The sequence below is a fragment of the Hermetia illucens genome, chromosome 1, assembly GCF_905115235.1.
Source record: "Hermetia illucens chromosome 1, iHerIll2.2.curated.20191125, whole genome shotgun sequence".
In the NCBI taxonomy this organism is placed as follows: Eukaryota; Metazoa; Arthropoda; class Insecta; order Diptera; family Stratiomyidae; genus Hermetia; species Hermetia illucens.
In genome coordinates, this window is record NC_051849.1 from 15480925 (window position 1) to 15497705 (window position 16781).

The 16781-nt window shown below is 43.7% G+C and overlaps 1 protein-coding gene across 1 annotated transcript; it reads right to left on the reverse strand.

Annotated features, from left to right (window-relative positions):
- Nucleotides 1-2933: 2933 nt before the first annotated feature.
- On the reverse strand, nt 2934-16289 carry LOC119661151. Its single transcript, XM_038070363.1, has 6 exons — nt 16092-16289; nt 15598-15720; nt 3754-3846; nt 3558-3691; nt 3381-3493; nt 2934-3321 (listed from the first exon to the last, which is right to left on the reverse strand). Exons 1-6 carry the CDS (start codon nt 16156-16158, stop codon nt 3111-3113), a joined length of 741 nt encoding a protein of 246 aa, XP_037926291.1. The 5' UTR covers nt 16159-16289; the 3' UTR covers nt 2934-3110.
- Nucleotides 16290-16781: the final 492 nt, after the last annotated feature.

Consider the following 16781-nt stretch of genomic DNA (forward strand, 5'->3'; position numbering starts at 1 on the left):
CTTCGTTGCATTATCAACATAATGCTTACCATCTACGCTGATAAGATGAAACATTACAGTATTATGTTCTCCTGAGAAAAATGGTACAGGGACAAAGTCCTTTTTGTCACCGTTGCTCGTTACTGGGAATTCGAATATGGGTAAGCTATCAGTCGACGCGGAACTACCACTACACCAGGATCCTTCGCTGGGCGGTGTCGATGCTCTAGAACTCGTCCGAATCTCACTGCTTCTGTCCATTTCTGCATTACAGACAATAACTTGGTCCTGGAAGTCAAGAACACCTTGTCTGAGTGTTTCAACTACTTCATCGTATTCAGATTCATAACGGCGAATATCGTCTTCGGAGAGAACTTCGAGGGTTTTCATCAAAACAGGATCCTGTCTGACATAGTAGCCTGGAATCGAACATTTTACCAAGCTTCGTTGAAATTGATCCTTCTCTTCCAAACACTTTTCAATTGACTCCTGAATATTTGCAATATTTTTATTGAATAGATCCTTTAGGAAGTTTAAAGTAGATTCTGGTAGGGAGGTTTCCATATTGCTCTCTTAGTAAGGAAAAATTAAATAATATTAATTTTGTTAAAATGAGTTGTGCTGTTCTCGGTTTTCAGAACGACGATAATAAAAAAATGAGAAATGGCCATTGTTTATATAGGTTGGAGCTCCAAAAGGTAACAATTATAATATCTTATTATCTTCTCCCCAATTTATATTCCCTCGGATATATTTCCCTTAATTATTTAAATCATTAATAAATCTATTTTTAATTACGCCAAATTAAAAATGGTATTATTCCCTAATTGGTTTCCCTTGGTTTCTGACAATCATTATTTAAGAATTTCCTGAAAAATTTAGGGAACAACCCCTAGAAAAGTAAATTTCTAATTAATATTGTCCTCAGATGGCGAAGCAAGTAAGTAGCTTAGCTTACGTTGGAGGAAAGGAGACCGAACCAACGGACCCAATCTGTAGGGCGTTGTAAGACCAGCATTATTTAGGGATCAAAGAATAAAAACTTTTGAGCTCAAAAATGTCTGTATAACCTTTACTACGGGAAATAATGCGGAATATAATATCCTAGATTACAGAGCCGTCCATCGAACAATTGTAGAGTTTTAAACGGGTACACCAAGAAGACTACACACAGGAAATTCGTCTCCCGACGCATTGCTTAAATTTGTATGATGGAAGAAAATCTTTGCACATGATCGTTGTTCTACGATCACTTGCGGGTGAAAAGTTTCGCGCATTTACTCTGATGTTAGTGCGGTGTATGTGATGTGCGGGCACGTGGTTGCTAGCACACGGCTGCGAGCAAGTAAGAGGAGAGCGATGAGATGATTGAGAAAGGGAGGTTGAACAGACTTTGGCCTTCTCTATGTGGTGACCATAGCATGCGGTTAACCGTATCTCTTTAGGAACTTAGAGCAAGAGGAAAGAAGAGGGATAGTACGGTAATTCACAGTTAGATTATCTGTTTCCTATTCACTCCTTCGCATTCGCACAATCGGACTGTACTTCACTTTCACCATCTCACTTAGCGCTGCTTCATGTGCTAACCTCACAGCAGCGAGACAAACACAGACACCCATGACGACTGGGATTCGAACTCAGAACAGCCAGACTGAGAGGTTAACGCTCTAACCCGTCATCCATCCACATTTGAGGATAGGGAGAGTAAGGGCGTCTTTCCAAAGATGAGGGAAAAAAGCACTCTTCGAGATTTTTGTTGAGGATTATACACAAAGGCAGGGAGATGTATTTTTACAGTTAACAACTCAGGATGCCCATCGGGAATATTCCCGACATTGATATCAAGGTTTCTAATGTGGAACTCAATCAAAGAATGGGTAAAAAGAGGAATGCGAAAAAAGAGACATACAGGGTGCAGTGGTCGAGGAAATAAACACAGAAGAGAAATAAGAATAAGAATAGAATTGGTGTGGTTAGTAGGCAGTGGAGTTAGCGAAATTGATGGAAATGTGTAAAGAGATTGGGTGGGGTTAAGGAAGTAGTGAGTGTGTTACCAAGAGGGTGTCAAGTTACCACAAGCAATCATGGATTCCGTGTAGTTCAGATAACGGTTAGCGGTTAGAGCACTTGGTTCTAGTACGACAGATCACGGTTAAAATCTCATTTCTCATCACATTATATCCTATATCAAAGATTCCATAGTGTAGCGCATGACCATGAAATTAGCAAGTTCGCCATGGTGAACTAAGGTAGGCATAGACAAGAGGCGGAGCTTTGCGGAATTGAAGAGAAATAGTGAAGTATGGCAAGACCAATATAAACATCCTCGAAGACCGGAGACAGGATAACAAGATTGCGAGGTTAGCGCTCTACTCCTCAATCACTGCGCTATTAGTTTATTTGATGGACCTTATATATAATCGCATTTTTCCAGGGAACTGTTACCGGTCAAATGCATATTGGAACAAGGTGTTAGCTACTTTTGTTGACGGCGGTTGCTCTACATAGGAAACGTAATTTCCATGAGAAATCTGCAACTCATTTCTTCACCAGGTCTACCGCTGTAAATTTAGTCCTACCTTAATCATTAACTTGGAGGGCCAGTTGGTACATTTTTCTCGATTTAATGCATATCTGTTGCTTTCCATTAAGAACTCCCAGCGATCAGCGATCATATGAAGGTGGATATAGGATTTGGTAGCAGAGTGTTGGTATTGGTTCCATAGGCGTTTACAAGGTTTTGTGCTCCAATCGGTACCATCCGCGCTTTCATCCTAGGAGATACCCTTTGGCCACCAGTTGAAATCATCGCAGAGGAGGGAGGAGTTACAGGTAGAGAGAGAGAGAGAGAGAGTTCGACGCGGGGTACAGGAGAAACGAAGAAGGAAGTAGTTAGATGAAGAGATATGTAAGGAATATGGGGAAGCAAAGGAGAAGCAAATTTCATATTTTTTAATTAGCACTAATTTCTCATAATTTATTATTAACGGATTCACTAAACAATGTATCAAATTGATTACATACATAGTTGATTATCACAACATTACACACGAGTAAATATAAATAATTCAATAAATAATAAATATGTTAAATAATTTAACGTTTCATTCACCCGCAACCTAATGCTCCCCTTATTCCTGTTTGGCTGTTGTCGTTTCAACTTCGACAGTGCTGTTCTTAGCACTTTCTGGTCCAATTCCTAGCCAGTCTGTTATAAGAGCTATTCCTTTATTCGCGGTGTCGTTTACAACAGCCAGAATGTCGTCCGCATTTAATCCTGCTACGATTTCTTCATTCTCAGATTCCTCGGGGGTTCCTGGAGCTTTATCTGGTTTTGCTTCGCTATAAATTCAGGGGTCATTATTATTTCCCAGGATCAAAGATTCAAAACATATTAATACCTTTGTGCTGCTTCCACCGGTTTTTCCTTCTCCTGCTCAACTGGAGGTGGATCAACTACTTTCATTCCTTCTGGTCCCATCCGGAAGCAACCCATTGGAAATTCGATTTGTGGCTGTTTTATAAAAAAGGAAAGCTTATTTTACAAAAAGGAAATATTTTAATAAATATGCACTCACTTCTCCAAGAATGGTTGGTTCGAACTGTATGCAACCCCGCAATCCAGAGTCGGTAGGAAGTAATTCATTGAACCTTGCACAAATTTGAGCAAAGCTAGAAAGCAGATTTAGGCACGTTGGTTCGGGGTCTGGTCCTGTCGAAAGCATCAGGTAAAGAACATTTGTGTCAACACAAACTGGAATACATTTTACGAACCTTTAACTCTTTCACTATGAATGAGATCTTCTCCGTAAGAAACGTTTAGATCTATTCCTTCCTCGGGAGATAAGTATGTCATCCGAACACATCCTGGAAAAGCGAATTACAAATGATCAAAATAAATTTGTTGCTGGAAATCAAATTTTCATTTATATTGCTAAAAATATTGTGTTGCTCCCGCAAAAAGGGACACATCAAGAAAAATAAAAAAAAATCAATGTCCTCGTAAAAAGCCCTTTGAAACAATAACAATAAAATCAAGGTAAGTTGCACTGCATCTTAAAAGAACTACTGTGTCCCTTTGCTGGTCACCAATTAACTATAATAAATCGATCAACCCTATTTCCTATTTTTAAGTGTTTTAAACTTGTGGCTGGTTTTAAGTACTCTCCCAAATGCATTAATCAGGCCCAAGGCATCTTTAGTGTACTTTCCATCAACTCCTCCGTCACAACGAAGGATAAGCAAGATGGCCTTAGAATGAGCTTGTGGATTGTAACCTTTAATGTCGATCAACGATCGCAAACCAATAAAAACGATAAACCACCTTGCTTCTTGTCCCGCTTCGAGCGGATCTTCAACAAACTAATTCGACAGTGTAGAAACTGCCATCGATTCCGGCCTGTGGCACTGAACTGCCACCTCCAATATCGCTGCATTAAATGTGATGACTTACACAGCCCAGATAAATGTTCCAAGACGCCGGACGTCAAATTCCTCGCAACCCCAGTTTTCCTTCCTAATTCCCATACATCTCTTGAGGTAACTATCGCCTCTATCGAAACCACATTCGGCTTCATCTACATCGTTTCCCCCTATTGTTCTAATCAACTTTTGACCCGATCAACTTCTCTACCATCAGATCCTACTGCGCAAACTAACTCCGCCCAGCTGGCAATCCATAATCTTTGGGAGTGGAGTGGAAGTAAAGCTGCCAGCCACAATGATATCTTACCTCAAAAAATATCACTCGTTTTGAAAAAGCAAAATTCACATGAAATTAATTCCTCAATCGTTTTCCTCAAATTCACACGCTTCTCCCAACCAGACTTAAGAAGAGTAAAAACAAAAAGTAAACCGATCTTAACAAAATCCAAATTATGGTCCTAAAAAATGCTTTGCAGCCATTAGCGCTTTTCTGCCCTCTGTAATTATGGTGGTCAAAGAGTAGTATAAGTCCCAGGGCGAAAAGTAGATTAGAGCAAAAAGTCTGTCAAACACTTGCTGAACCAACACCAGCTGATAGCTCTACTGCCAAACCCTATCTCCACCTCCACGTGGTGATCGCTGGGAGTTCTTTCTTAACCAAAAGTTGCAGGCGCCTAAAACAGGACAAATTGTACCTACTGGTCCTCCAGGTTCGAGGTTCAATAGGGCCGACAACCGTACACGGAAAACAATTTCTGACGAAGCCATAAAAGGAGCCTCGAACTGGATTGATAACACAACGACCAACCCGGTAACGTAAACGGACGAATGATCTTCTCATGGAACGTGCGCTCCCTGTACATATCGAGTGCTGCTCAGCAGTTATCCGATACCCTGCCCCAACGTGAAACTGATATAGCCGCGTTACAAGAGATGTGCTGAGCAGAGACCGGTTTCATGGAGAAGAGCCACTACACTATATATTATAGTTACCATCCTGTAAACCATGTGTTCGGAGTAGGTTTCCTAGTCGACCAAAAAATGAAACCGGTTATTATCAGCTTTGAAAATATAAGCGATGTGCGCTCTGTGTTTGCGAGGCAAATTTAGAACTATAAGCCTCAGTGATGTTCACGCCCCTACAGAAGAGAATGTAGAGTCTTCTACGAGGCAGTAGAACGGACCCTCGAAGCCTGTCCCAGGTATGGTATCAAAACCATACTTGAAGATTTTAACAGCAAAGGCGATACGTTGGCCCCCATAGCTTATATAAAACTACCAAAGACAACGGACCGCGGATTATTCAACTAGCAGTGTTGGAAGTACCTGATTTGCGCGGAAAGCGGTCCACAAAAAACCGTCGCCTTCCCAAAAGAGACCATTTTCAATCACCACGTGTTGTTCGAACGCCGCCACCTTTTAGCCTTGATGAATGTCAGAACACTAAAGGGGGACCAATATAGGACTCGGATCACTATCTCGGAGCACCATCCGTACGCGAATAACAACACCGCCTAGAATCCCCTCTGATAATCAGGTGTGTTAATGAAATTAAAGCACAATCTGACTGTGTGGAATGAACAGGAAACACTAAAAAGCCTTCGCTCTGCCCATCAATACAGATGGGGAGAGTGCGATGAACCATCAGATTCAAACCCTGCTTTTTGTGTTTATTTTAAGTCTAACTCTACTTGCCTCTTCTTCCAAATCCAGAGCCATTCAATCAAAATCCATGATCAAGTGAGAGAGCAAGCAGATGTTATCATCGTAATCAAGGTGTTTGAGGAAATATGTCAGACGCCATCCGCCGAAGAAATGATATCGGTTTCAAGATGCAGCCATATGTCACTCTGATAATAGCTATTAGTTTTCCTGAAATGTCTCTTGTGTGGAGTATTCCAGATACACTGCTTGTTCACGTTATCGAAAGCTTTCTCTTCTTTGATGCTTTCCAGGATTATTTTTGCTATTATTTTTGCGACAGCAGGGACAAGATACTCCTCTGATTGTTATACTCAAACCGGCTGCTCTTATTGGGAATTTTATAGACCATCCTCTTCTTACACTTTCTATCAATACAACAGAAATCTTAAATGATCAAAAGATATGGCCAACCGAAAAAAAATTAATTGTCGACATTTTTTGTTTGATATACTCTAAGGCTGACCTTACACGATTAGCATTTCGTCAGTCTGCCATAAGGCAATCCATCAAAAATGGACTGATGAAATGATGGACTGGAGTGTTCAGTGTAAACAAAGTGACAAAAAACCATTTTTGTTGCATGTATTTAAAGATCCGAACAATTCCCAAGTCATGTTTCGATTAGCAACACGATGACGACTGCACTACAATCAACTTATCATCAGTTAAGCTAAACTGACAGCTTTTATTTAAAAATTTAAATTTTCATTAATCCATCAGTCATTGTCATTAAAGTACCCTAGATGATCATCATCATCATCAACGGCGCAACAACCGGTATCCGGTCTAGGCCTGCCTTAATAAGGAACTCCAGACATCCCGGTTTTGCGCCGAGGTCCACCAATTCGATATCCCTAAAAACTGTCTGGCGTCCTGGCCCACGCCATCGCTCCATCTTAGGCAGGGTCTGCCTCGTCTTCTTTTTCTGCCATAGATATTGCCATCCATACGGATTAAGTGACCCGCCCACCGTAACCTATTCAGCCGGATTTTATCCACAACCGGACGGTCATGGTATCGCTCATAGATTTCGTCATTGTGTAGCCTACGGAATCGTCCATCCTCATGTAAATGATCAGTTTGCCATAAATTTGTCATTCCAACTGACGCCAAACTGATGAAATACTGATCGTCTGTCAGCCAGGTCATTGAATTTCATCCACTGCCGATTTCAATAATAAATTTGGCAATATCCCTTAGATAGGACATAGCAATAATATAATTGCCAATATCACTTAAATAGGGCTTACCAATCTTTCCTACGGGCCGCCAACGTTACCGGTTCGCTGAAATGTGTTTCTGCCCTCTCCAGGTATTCTAGAAAAGCCTACATTGTTCTGTGCCACGTGTTTATAGGTCGACCCGTTGGTCAGTCAGTGCATTGACATAGCCGCCAATAGACTTATCACCCTTTCTTAAAGTTGATCTATCCACTATCAGCTCCACTTCCTAATTAGCATGTCTGTCGGTACCTGCTCCCTACCCTGAGGTAACTCCTAGTCCGAAATTATGTATGGGGACGGAGCGGAGGCATGATTGGAGGCTTTGCATAGCAGCGGCGACCACTTAGTATGGAACAACCTCAACTTAATGTTGGTGTTGAAGTATCTGCATTTCTAAATCTAGACCAGACAGCAAGGGCGAATTTAGCGCAGTTAATGCGTCAAATGACATTAAACTCAATACCACGGTCAACTGAAACAGCACTACCAAGATAGACAAATTGATCGACGCCCCCGATGTCCTGCCTTTTCTTGCAAATGGAAAGAGGGCGGTGATACGTAACCTTGGTTTTATTTTCAATACGACTCTACCTTCTTCTCCAAATCAACAATTATTTGGTTTTTGTCCATAACTCGGTGAGAGCAGGCAAATGTCATTAGTATAGTGGAGGTGTGATGGCATTAACTTCGCCATACTATTAACATAGCATGCTGGTCCCAAGCCCAGGTAGCGGAGGAGGGTTTCAGGCAATGTACTCTGTACTATCCTTAGTAAAACAAAAATAATATGCTAAGATCAGGGAAAGAGATAAATGAAGTATAGTCGGAGTTACTCCACTATGCTAAATCCTACCTGATCTCTCTTGGTGACAGGTACCGCGACACTCCGACCACGAAAATGCATTCAACATCGTTAGCAACAACATGATCGGATCGAGTTACAACCCTCGGAAAAATGCTAGGGTGTCCAGCTCAGTCGACGCGGCAAGGCGGGCCCCGGTCCTGTAGAGAAATGGGCAAGAGTTCTTGACACATCGACGGCGTCAGGACGTAAGTAAGTTAGTCCAAGCAAAACGAATACATGTTTGCACGCTGCACTGGAAAGACCGAAGGAACTCGTAAGCGCCCTTCGGGAAAGGCGCATTGATATCGGTGCTCCGCAAAAAACCCGATGTTCTGGTGCCAAAAGCTGCGACTTAGTATGCGAACGCGGTAAAAAATGGTTGTAAACTTCTCTTGTCCACACACTTAATACGGTGTTGTCATTGCCATCTCATGACACGAACGGTACTTTGCTTACCGACCGTCGAACCGCGACGGATAGATGGCGACAAAATTTCCAGCAGTTAAATTTATTCATCCTGCACTTCCACAATCATTGCCGACATTTGGAGCAGTTCCACCTGTCAGCGCAACTGGTGCTCAGAGGTGGCGGGGAGGAAGACGGGGCGGCAACCCTGACGGCTGAACCAAAACCAAGTGACTGAGGATAACCTCCATAGTGGTGGCGCCGGGAGACGCTGTATCGCATTGGCTTGCCGGCCGTGATGCAGTAGGCGAATACTCCAAAGGGCTAATTAGGGTGATCAGGCCCGAATCTGCACGGGGGCTCATCTGAAGTGGCAAATTGGTCACGAAACCTTACCAGGGGTATACTGGTACAATGGGAGCTGGGATAGCCCCTAAATTCACATACTTCAAATGAACTCCTGTTGTATGTGCGTTCAGCTCGGTTGTTTGCGGTTGGCCCCCTAATGGAAGCTTCATGGTGGTTGTGGTTCCGTTCAAGCGAACAGAGACATTCGAGTCTCAGCGTAGTGTTGCGTTTTAACACGGATGCCGTTGTTCGGTAGAGATTTAGGTAGGGCTTGCATCCACCAGTATGAATACTGAGCTGGTATAGACTGGTACCGTCGTAGCTTGCTGCGGCGAGACTCTGATTGTGCACACAAAATCAATCCGTGTTTTTAGAAGACCGTGGGATTAAGTCTTTAACTTAATTACTGCCCAGGCTGAACGGCACACTCTGACTAAATTTTCACCGACCGGTTCTTATTGAAAACGGATTTTCTTGCAATTGGTTTTCCCCTCTCGTAACGAGTTCGAATATGCCACGAAGAGCGCCGGTGGTGGCTTCTATCGGTCGCCTTAACCCTACTGCGCCACGAGTCCACGAAACAGGTTCCCACGTAAAACACGGTGACGTAACTGTCAGCGCAACTAATTCCAGTTAACCCGTTGGGGAGTGCCGTCCCTACGTACTCGAGAAGAGTGATCAGACCCGAGTCTGCAAAGGACTCATCTGAAGTAGCTCTTGCCACGAAGCCCCACCGGAGGTTGTCTGGTACCATGGGAACCGGGATGGCCCTCTGAGGGCATATGCTCCAGGATAATTCTTGGAGGATGTGTTCTCAGCCCGGTTATTTGCGGTTGACCCCCTTCTGGAAGTTTTATGATGATTGTGGTTATGCCTACATCACGGGCAGCGCTCCTTGGAACTCAAGCATGGAGTTGCGCTATATATCTCGGGTGCCGATAGGCCTTACATCCACTGGTATGAACGCTGAGCCTGCACTCCGTATAAACCAGTACCGCTGTGCCAGTCATGACGAGGCTCTGATTGTGGTCTCCAAATCAATCCGTGTCCGAAGAAGACCGTGAGATTATGCCTACACGGCAGGTACTCACGTTAAACCCCCAGGACTTTCATGTCACCGCAACTGAAATCGAAAAGCCAATAAAACGAATGAAATCGGGGAAAGCCACAGGACCTGACGATATCGCATCTGACCTCTGGAAAGCGGAGAGCTGGGATCCAACACTGTGGCTTTGTGAATTTTTCAAACGAGTTGTTCAGGAAGAAAGAACACCATCTGACTGACAAGAAAGTATTACAATTGCAATATGGAAAAAGAAAGGTAGTCCATCATCCAGTTACTTTCCCATACCATGAAGGTTTCAGAACGCATTCTTGATGACAATCGTATTAGCGAAATTGTTGAAATAACCGTGAATCAAGCCGGGTTCGTCAAGAACTGCGGAGCTACTGATGCGATACAAGCTGCGCAGTTACTCAGGGAGAAACACCGTGAAAAACAATGCCCTCTTTATATTGCATTTCTGGGTCTACAGAAACTGTTTGACTGTATGCCAGACAAACTCATCTGGTATGCTCTACGACAACACTTGGTGCCAGAACCCGTGCGTTGGATTCAATTGCTCTACCACGATCCGAAAAGTAAAGTTGGAATTTGGTGGGTGTATCAAAACCGTTTCATGTCTCTGTTGGTGTTCATCACGGAAACGCCCTCCCACCACTCCTCTTTGTTCTTGTTATGGACACCATCACACGGGATATCCAAAGTCCTGCGCCCTACACACTGCTTTATGCAGATAATGTTTTCCTAGCATCTAATAGCAAAGATGATCTCGAGTAATTTGTCCAAAAGTAAAATGATCGCCTCACGCAGAACGGTCTCAAATTAAATCTGAATAAAAGAGAATGTTATCGACAGACCCCCATGAAACAGGCACTATCACTGTCAGGGGTAGTCACCTGCCCAGAACTGAGCGATTTAAACATCTCAGATTAAGGTTATCAGCCAATGTAGAACTGCGTTATGAAATTGGCTCATGCATTAAAGCAACCTGAACGAAGCAGCGGTCCACAACTGGCGTTCTTTTTGATGGACATATCAACGAACGCCTCAAATCTAAAATTTACGACAGTGTCGTTCGCCCTGTTGCTCTTTATGATTCTGAGTGTTGGCCGACTATAAAAGACAACGAACGGCCTCTTGCGCTAATGGAAACGAAAATGTTGGATGGAACTTGTGGCGTAACACGCTATGGTGGCGCTTGATACGCTGGATGATGATGGATAGACAAATTGATCGACACTACCTATGTTCTGCCCTTTCTTGAAGATAGGAAGGGTGTGATAACGCATAACCTTGTTCTTGTTGATGTTTATCTTTAGTAAAACCCTGCCTTCTTCTCCAAATCTGAATTATCGACACAGCATTAGGTGGTGGTCAAAGGGTAGTATAGGTCCCAGGGCGAAAGGTGGATTGGTACCCACGATGGAGCATAAAACCTGGGAAATGCCTGCTGAACCAACACCAACAGCTCTACTACCAAACCCCATCTCCACCTCCACGTGGTGACCGCTGGGAGCTCTTTCTTAACGAAAAACTGCAGACGGAGAAGGATGAAGGCGAGTCTCCCGCGCCAAAAAACGGGACAAATTGTACCAACTGGTCCTCCAGGTTGGAGGTTGGGTAGGGTTGACAACCCTACACGGAAAACAACTTGTTACGAAGCCACAACAGGAGCCTCGGACAGGACGGATTTTAAAACGACGGACCCAGCAACGAACACGGAATAACGATTTGCGCATTTTCTCATGGAACGTGCGCTCCCTGTACAGAGATGAAGCTGATGAGCAGCTAGCCGATACCCTGTCCCAATATAGGGCTGATATAACAGCGTTGCAAGAGATGCGATGGACAGGGTCCGGTTTCCTGGAGAAGAGCCACTACACCATATATTATAGCGGTCATCCAGTAAACCATGTGCTCGGAGTAGGTTTCTTAGTCAGCCAAAAATGAAACCTGCTGTTATCGGCTTTGAAAACATAAGCGAACGGCTATGCACTCTGCGCTTGCGAGGCAAGTTTAGAAATATAAGCCTCATAAACGTTCACGCCCCTACAGAGGAGACTGCAGAGTCGGAGAAGGATACCTTCTACGAGGCAGTAGAACGAACCCTCGAAACCTGTCCCAGATATGATATCAAAATCATACTTGGGGATTTTAACAGCCAAGTAGGGAAGGAGCCCGTATTCAGGCGATACGTTGGCTCCCATAGTTTACACGAAAAAACAAATGATAACGGACTGCGGACTATTCAATTAGCAGGGTCACACGAAATGGTTGTTGGAAGTACCTGGTTTACGCGGAAAGCGGTCCACAAACATACGTGGGCCTCTCCAGACGGGACCAGTTTCAACCAAATTGACCACGTGTTGATCGAACGCCGCCACCTCTCAGCCTTGATGAATGTCAGAACATATAGGGGGGCCAATATAGACTCGTATCACAATCTCGTTGGGATGGTGTTCCGAGCTCGAATTACAATACCACCTAGAATCCCCTCTGACAATCAGGTGAGAGTGAACACTGAAGCCATCCACAACACAACCCTCCGCGACACCTATAAGAGGGAAATGGATGCCGCAATAACCGCAGTCAACAGAGGACCTGGAGATGAAGCATTAACAAATGATCTTCACAATCACCTGAAGAACCTTATCATGGATACGACCACAAACATACTTGGCCCCAGCCGCAAAAGGAGTCGGAACGGCTGGTTTGACGATGAATGTAAGCTAGCAACGGAACGGAAGAATGCCGCATACCGAGTAATGTTGCATTCTCAAAGAACGCGAGCACGCGCAGAGACTTATCACGAACTCCGTCGAGTGGAGAAGCGACTTCATAGACGGAAAAAGGAAGCCTGGGAGAACCAACAAGTCTATGAACTAGGAAAGTACAGGGAGCAACCGCACCAGGCGCGCAAGTTTTACCAACAAGTCAGCAGGATGAAGCCTTATACACCTCGGTACTCATCCTGCCGAGACAAAAAAGAAAATCTGATTTCCGACAGAATAAGGATATTGGAGCGATGGGTTGATGAACTACTGAACAACCAGAACATCGGCGAGTTGTAGGTCGCCCCAACTGAAGACGATGGGCACCAAGTATAGAAGAAAAAGTCCGTGCAATTCATCGGCTTAAAAACCAAAGTCGTCAGGAACCGATGGAATTACCGCCGAATTGGAATGGAATATGAAGGAGACCAGTTACACCAAGTGGTTCATCAACTTGTGCTCAAGGTATGGGACAGCGAATCAATGCCTGACGATTGACAACGAGGCATTATCTGTCTCATACATAAAAAGGGAGATATCACACAGTGCAGCAATTATAGAGGTATCACGTTGCTGAGTACCATATATAAGATATTAGCAACAGATCAGATTTTCTCTCTGCGGCAAGCGATGGAAAAACTGTTGGAATATGGACAACAGTTGCACCCTCTGTTCATCCAATTTAAAGCCGCCTATGATAGCATAGCCAGGGTAAAACTGTACACGGCCATGAGAGAATTCGGTATCCCGACGAAATTAATAAGACTGACTAGGCTGACCCTGACCAATGTGCGAGGCCAGATAAAAGCAGCAGGATCAATAACAAGACCACTCGACATCAACAACGGTCTACGACAAGGGGATGCGCTATCATGCGTCCTCTTTAACCTGGCCCTCGAGAAAGTGATCCGTGATGCCGAGGTAAATGCAAGAGGTACGATCCTCTTCAAGTCCACCCAACTACTGGCCTATGCTGACGATATCGACATCATGGGATGAACCACCCGAGATGTACAAACTGCCTTCATCCAGATCGAGCAGGCAGCGCGAGATCTTGGGCTGCACATCAATGAAGGCAAGACAAAATATATGGTGGCAACGTCAGCACCGAAGACGAATCAACCAACAACATCAAACCGCACTGGTCAAACACAAGCACGAACAAGAATAAGGATAGGGGAATACAACTTTGAGACCGTTGACAATTTCTCCTATCTAGGGTCGAAAATCACAACCGATAACAACTACGATGATGAAATCCGCGCACGGTTGTTGTCAGCCAACAGAGCCTATTTCAGCTTACAAAGACTGTTCCGCTCGAAACGTCTCACCATAGGGCCAAAGCTCTTACTATATAAGACAATGAGCTTGCCAGTTCTCATGTATTCCTCGGAGACTTGGGTTTTTAGCAAGAAGAATTGCGAACTCTTGGCCGCGTTCGAGTGAAGAATCCTCCAAAGAATTTTTGGCCCCCTACATGAGGATGGACGATTCCGTAGCCTACACAATGACGAAATCTATGAGCGGTACCATGACCGTCCGGTTGTGGATAAAATCCGGCTCAATAGGTTACGATCGGCGGGTCACTTAATCCGTATGGATGAGGATGATCCCACCCGGAAAGTCTATAAGAGCAATATCTATGGTAGAAAAAGAAGACGAGGCAGACCCTGCCTAAGATGGAGCGATGGCGTGGGTCAGGACGCCAGACAGCTTTTAGGGATATCGAATTGGTGGACCTCGGCGCAAAACCGGGATGTCTGGAGTTCCTTATTAAGGCAGGCCTAGACCGGATACCGGTTGTTGCGCCGTTGATGATGATGATTAGGTGTAGAAGAAAAAGTAAACTTTCCAGAAAATATGCAACATTCTAGTCCATTGCTCTGAGTTTCTTGTTTATAGTTCCGGTGGTGGCTAAGAAGTTACAGCAGCAGAAAAAATAATCAAACAAGATAGACCAGTACAGGCACTTGGAGCTTACTAGTTTCGCTAGAATATCAAGCATGGGAATTCCAAATTCATAAACAATGTATTTAAGAAAGCGTAAAATCAACTAAACTCTATTCAAGGTGCAGCCTTTGTTTCGAATTTTGAGCCATATATGGCTTCATGAAACGCATTCTTTCAATTTAGGCCCAAAGAATAAAACTGCATGTACGAGCACTTGAAGATCAAGTTAATAAAATCTGAAGTGAACTACTTAAAACATGCACCTGAAGATTGCCAAAGGGATTTCCCGTAAGTTGGAACCGATTCTCAGCGCTTAAACCTCATAAAAGTAACATAAAATTAATTACAAATCTAGAGAAGCCACCACAGGCCCGGTCGGACCATTAACCCAGAAAAAGTACTTTCTAAGTCAAAGCACTGCCCAGTGCAAATCTCTTTTGCAATCTGTTCACCTTTTCCCTGGATGCACACGCCGAATCTCCGTACGATATTCTCTCCAATTATAACTAACGACAATAACCCCATCAATCATGCTTCACAATGTGCAGCTTTCTCGCATCCAACCAAGACCCCGGCGAGTATCTTATATAACCATGAAACGTGTGTACCGAAGTGCCAAATTCATAAGAGATTTCAATCTGCATCGCTTCATTCCGGTAGATGTGCCCCTTTGTGGCTGCCTAAGATCAAATTTTACTTTCACCTTTCGCTGACTCGTAGGTACTCCTCTATCCACCATCGCGCACCCACATAGTCATCAACGAAAGATGGCTCGTCGGAATAGCACTTTCTCTTCAATTTGTTTGGTAAAAATTCATCAAAACATGATTCATTCGTTGATTGTTTTCGTTTGAATCAAGCTTTGATGCAGAGTGGATGACTTACCTGGGCCTCCAAGATCCACTAGCGAAATGTTGAAGTCTAGACAGCATATGCAGGATGGACCATTGCAGACGCAGTTTCTCAACCCTTCGTTTTCTTCGCGACCTTTCGTGCCAGCAATAAAATCTGCAAATATTTAAATAAAGATATAGTTAGAACTGCGGCTCTCAGGTATGCGTTTCAGTTAGGAATTCAGGTAAAAACGGCAGATAGTGGCCATTACAGGTGCTGGAAATGGGTCACTGTCGCTCTATATTCTGCTCAGCATCTCATTTAGCTCCGCTAAATGTCTTTGCCATACTATTCACACCTGAGTGGAACTCTTACTAGAATCTAACGCTTTTCTTGAATGTTGATTTAAGATAATGATATTTCCACATTCTTCGCGATATTAACTGTTAGTTAACCGTCTCAGGTGCATATATACCTTCGTTACTACGTGCTCCTGACGATACAGTTAATAACAATCACAAGTGATAGTAGCAATTTCAACTTACCTAGAATACTAGCCGAATAGACACCAATAACTAAGCACGACACAAAATAGATCCACAACTTGGCCATTGTGCAAAGTTAAAAACTTAAAGATACTTAAAGACTCGAATTCACTCACTTTAGGTCGTCACTGAAAGCTGAACCGAATACCTTGAACTTGTGTGTTGCACTGAGTCTCCAACCGACCCAACAAACTTCTTATCTGGTGTCTTTCGCATGCTCTGAGACCTCTAAGACTGCAAACATAAGAAACTTTTACCAACCTGTTGCCCCCAACACTGGTAGTATCTTTATTCACATCGCGTTATGGCGGTTAAGTCTACTACAATTGGCTGAGAAAGATAAATGAAGAGTTAGAGTAGTTCATGGTTTCAGTAGAAGTAATAAAGTGGAAGAGGAAAAAATAATGTTGATATCTTCTATCTTGAATGGTCACAGGCGTTAAGATATGGCGGTGAACAGGGAGCCCTGAATACCAGGCGACCCCCAATTTCAACTAGCCTTGTCTCGGCAAAAAAGGGCTTCGCCGAGATCGACTTACTTTCCCTGATAAAACTAAAATTAAATCTCGATCATGACGATCTAGCTCTGACCAAAGGGTCAACCCTAAATTCATCGATGGAGAACCTGACTCTAGACTCAGATTCTCCACTTACTCAAGTAAGAACCAATCTGCTTAGCACCTAGTCCTT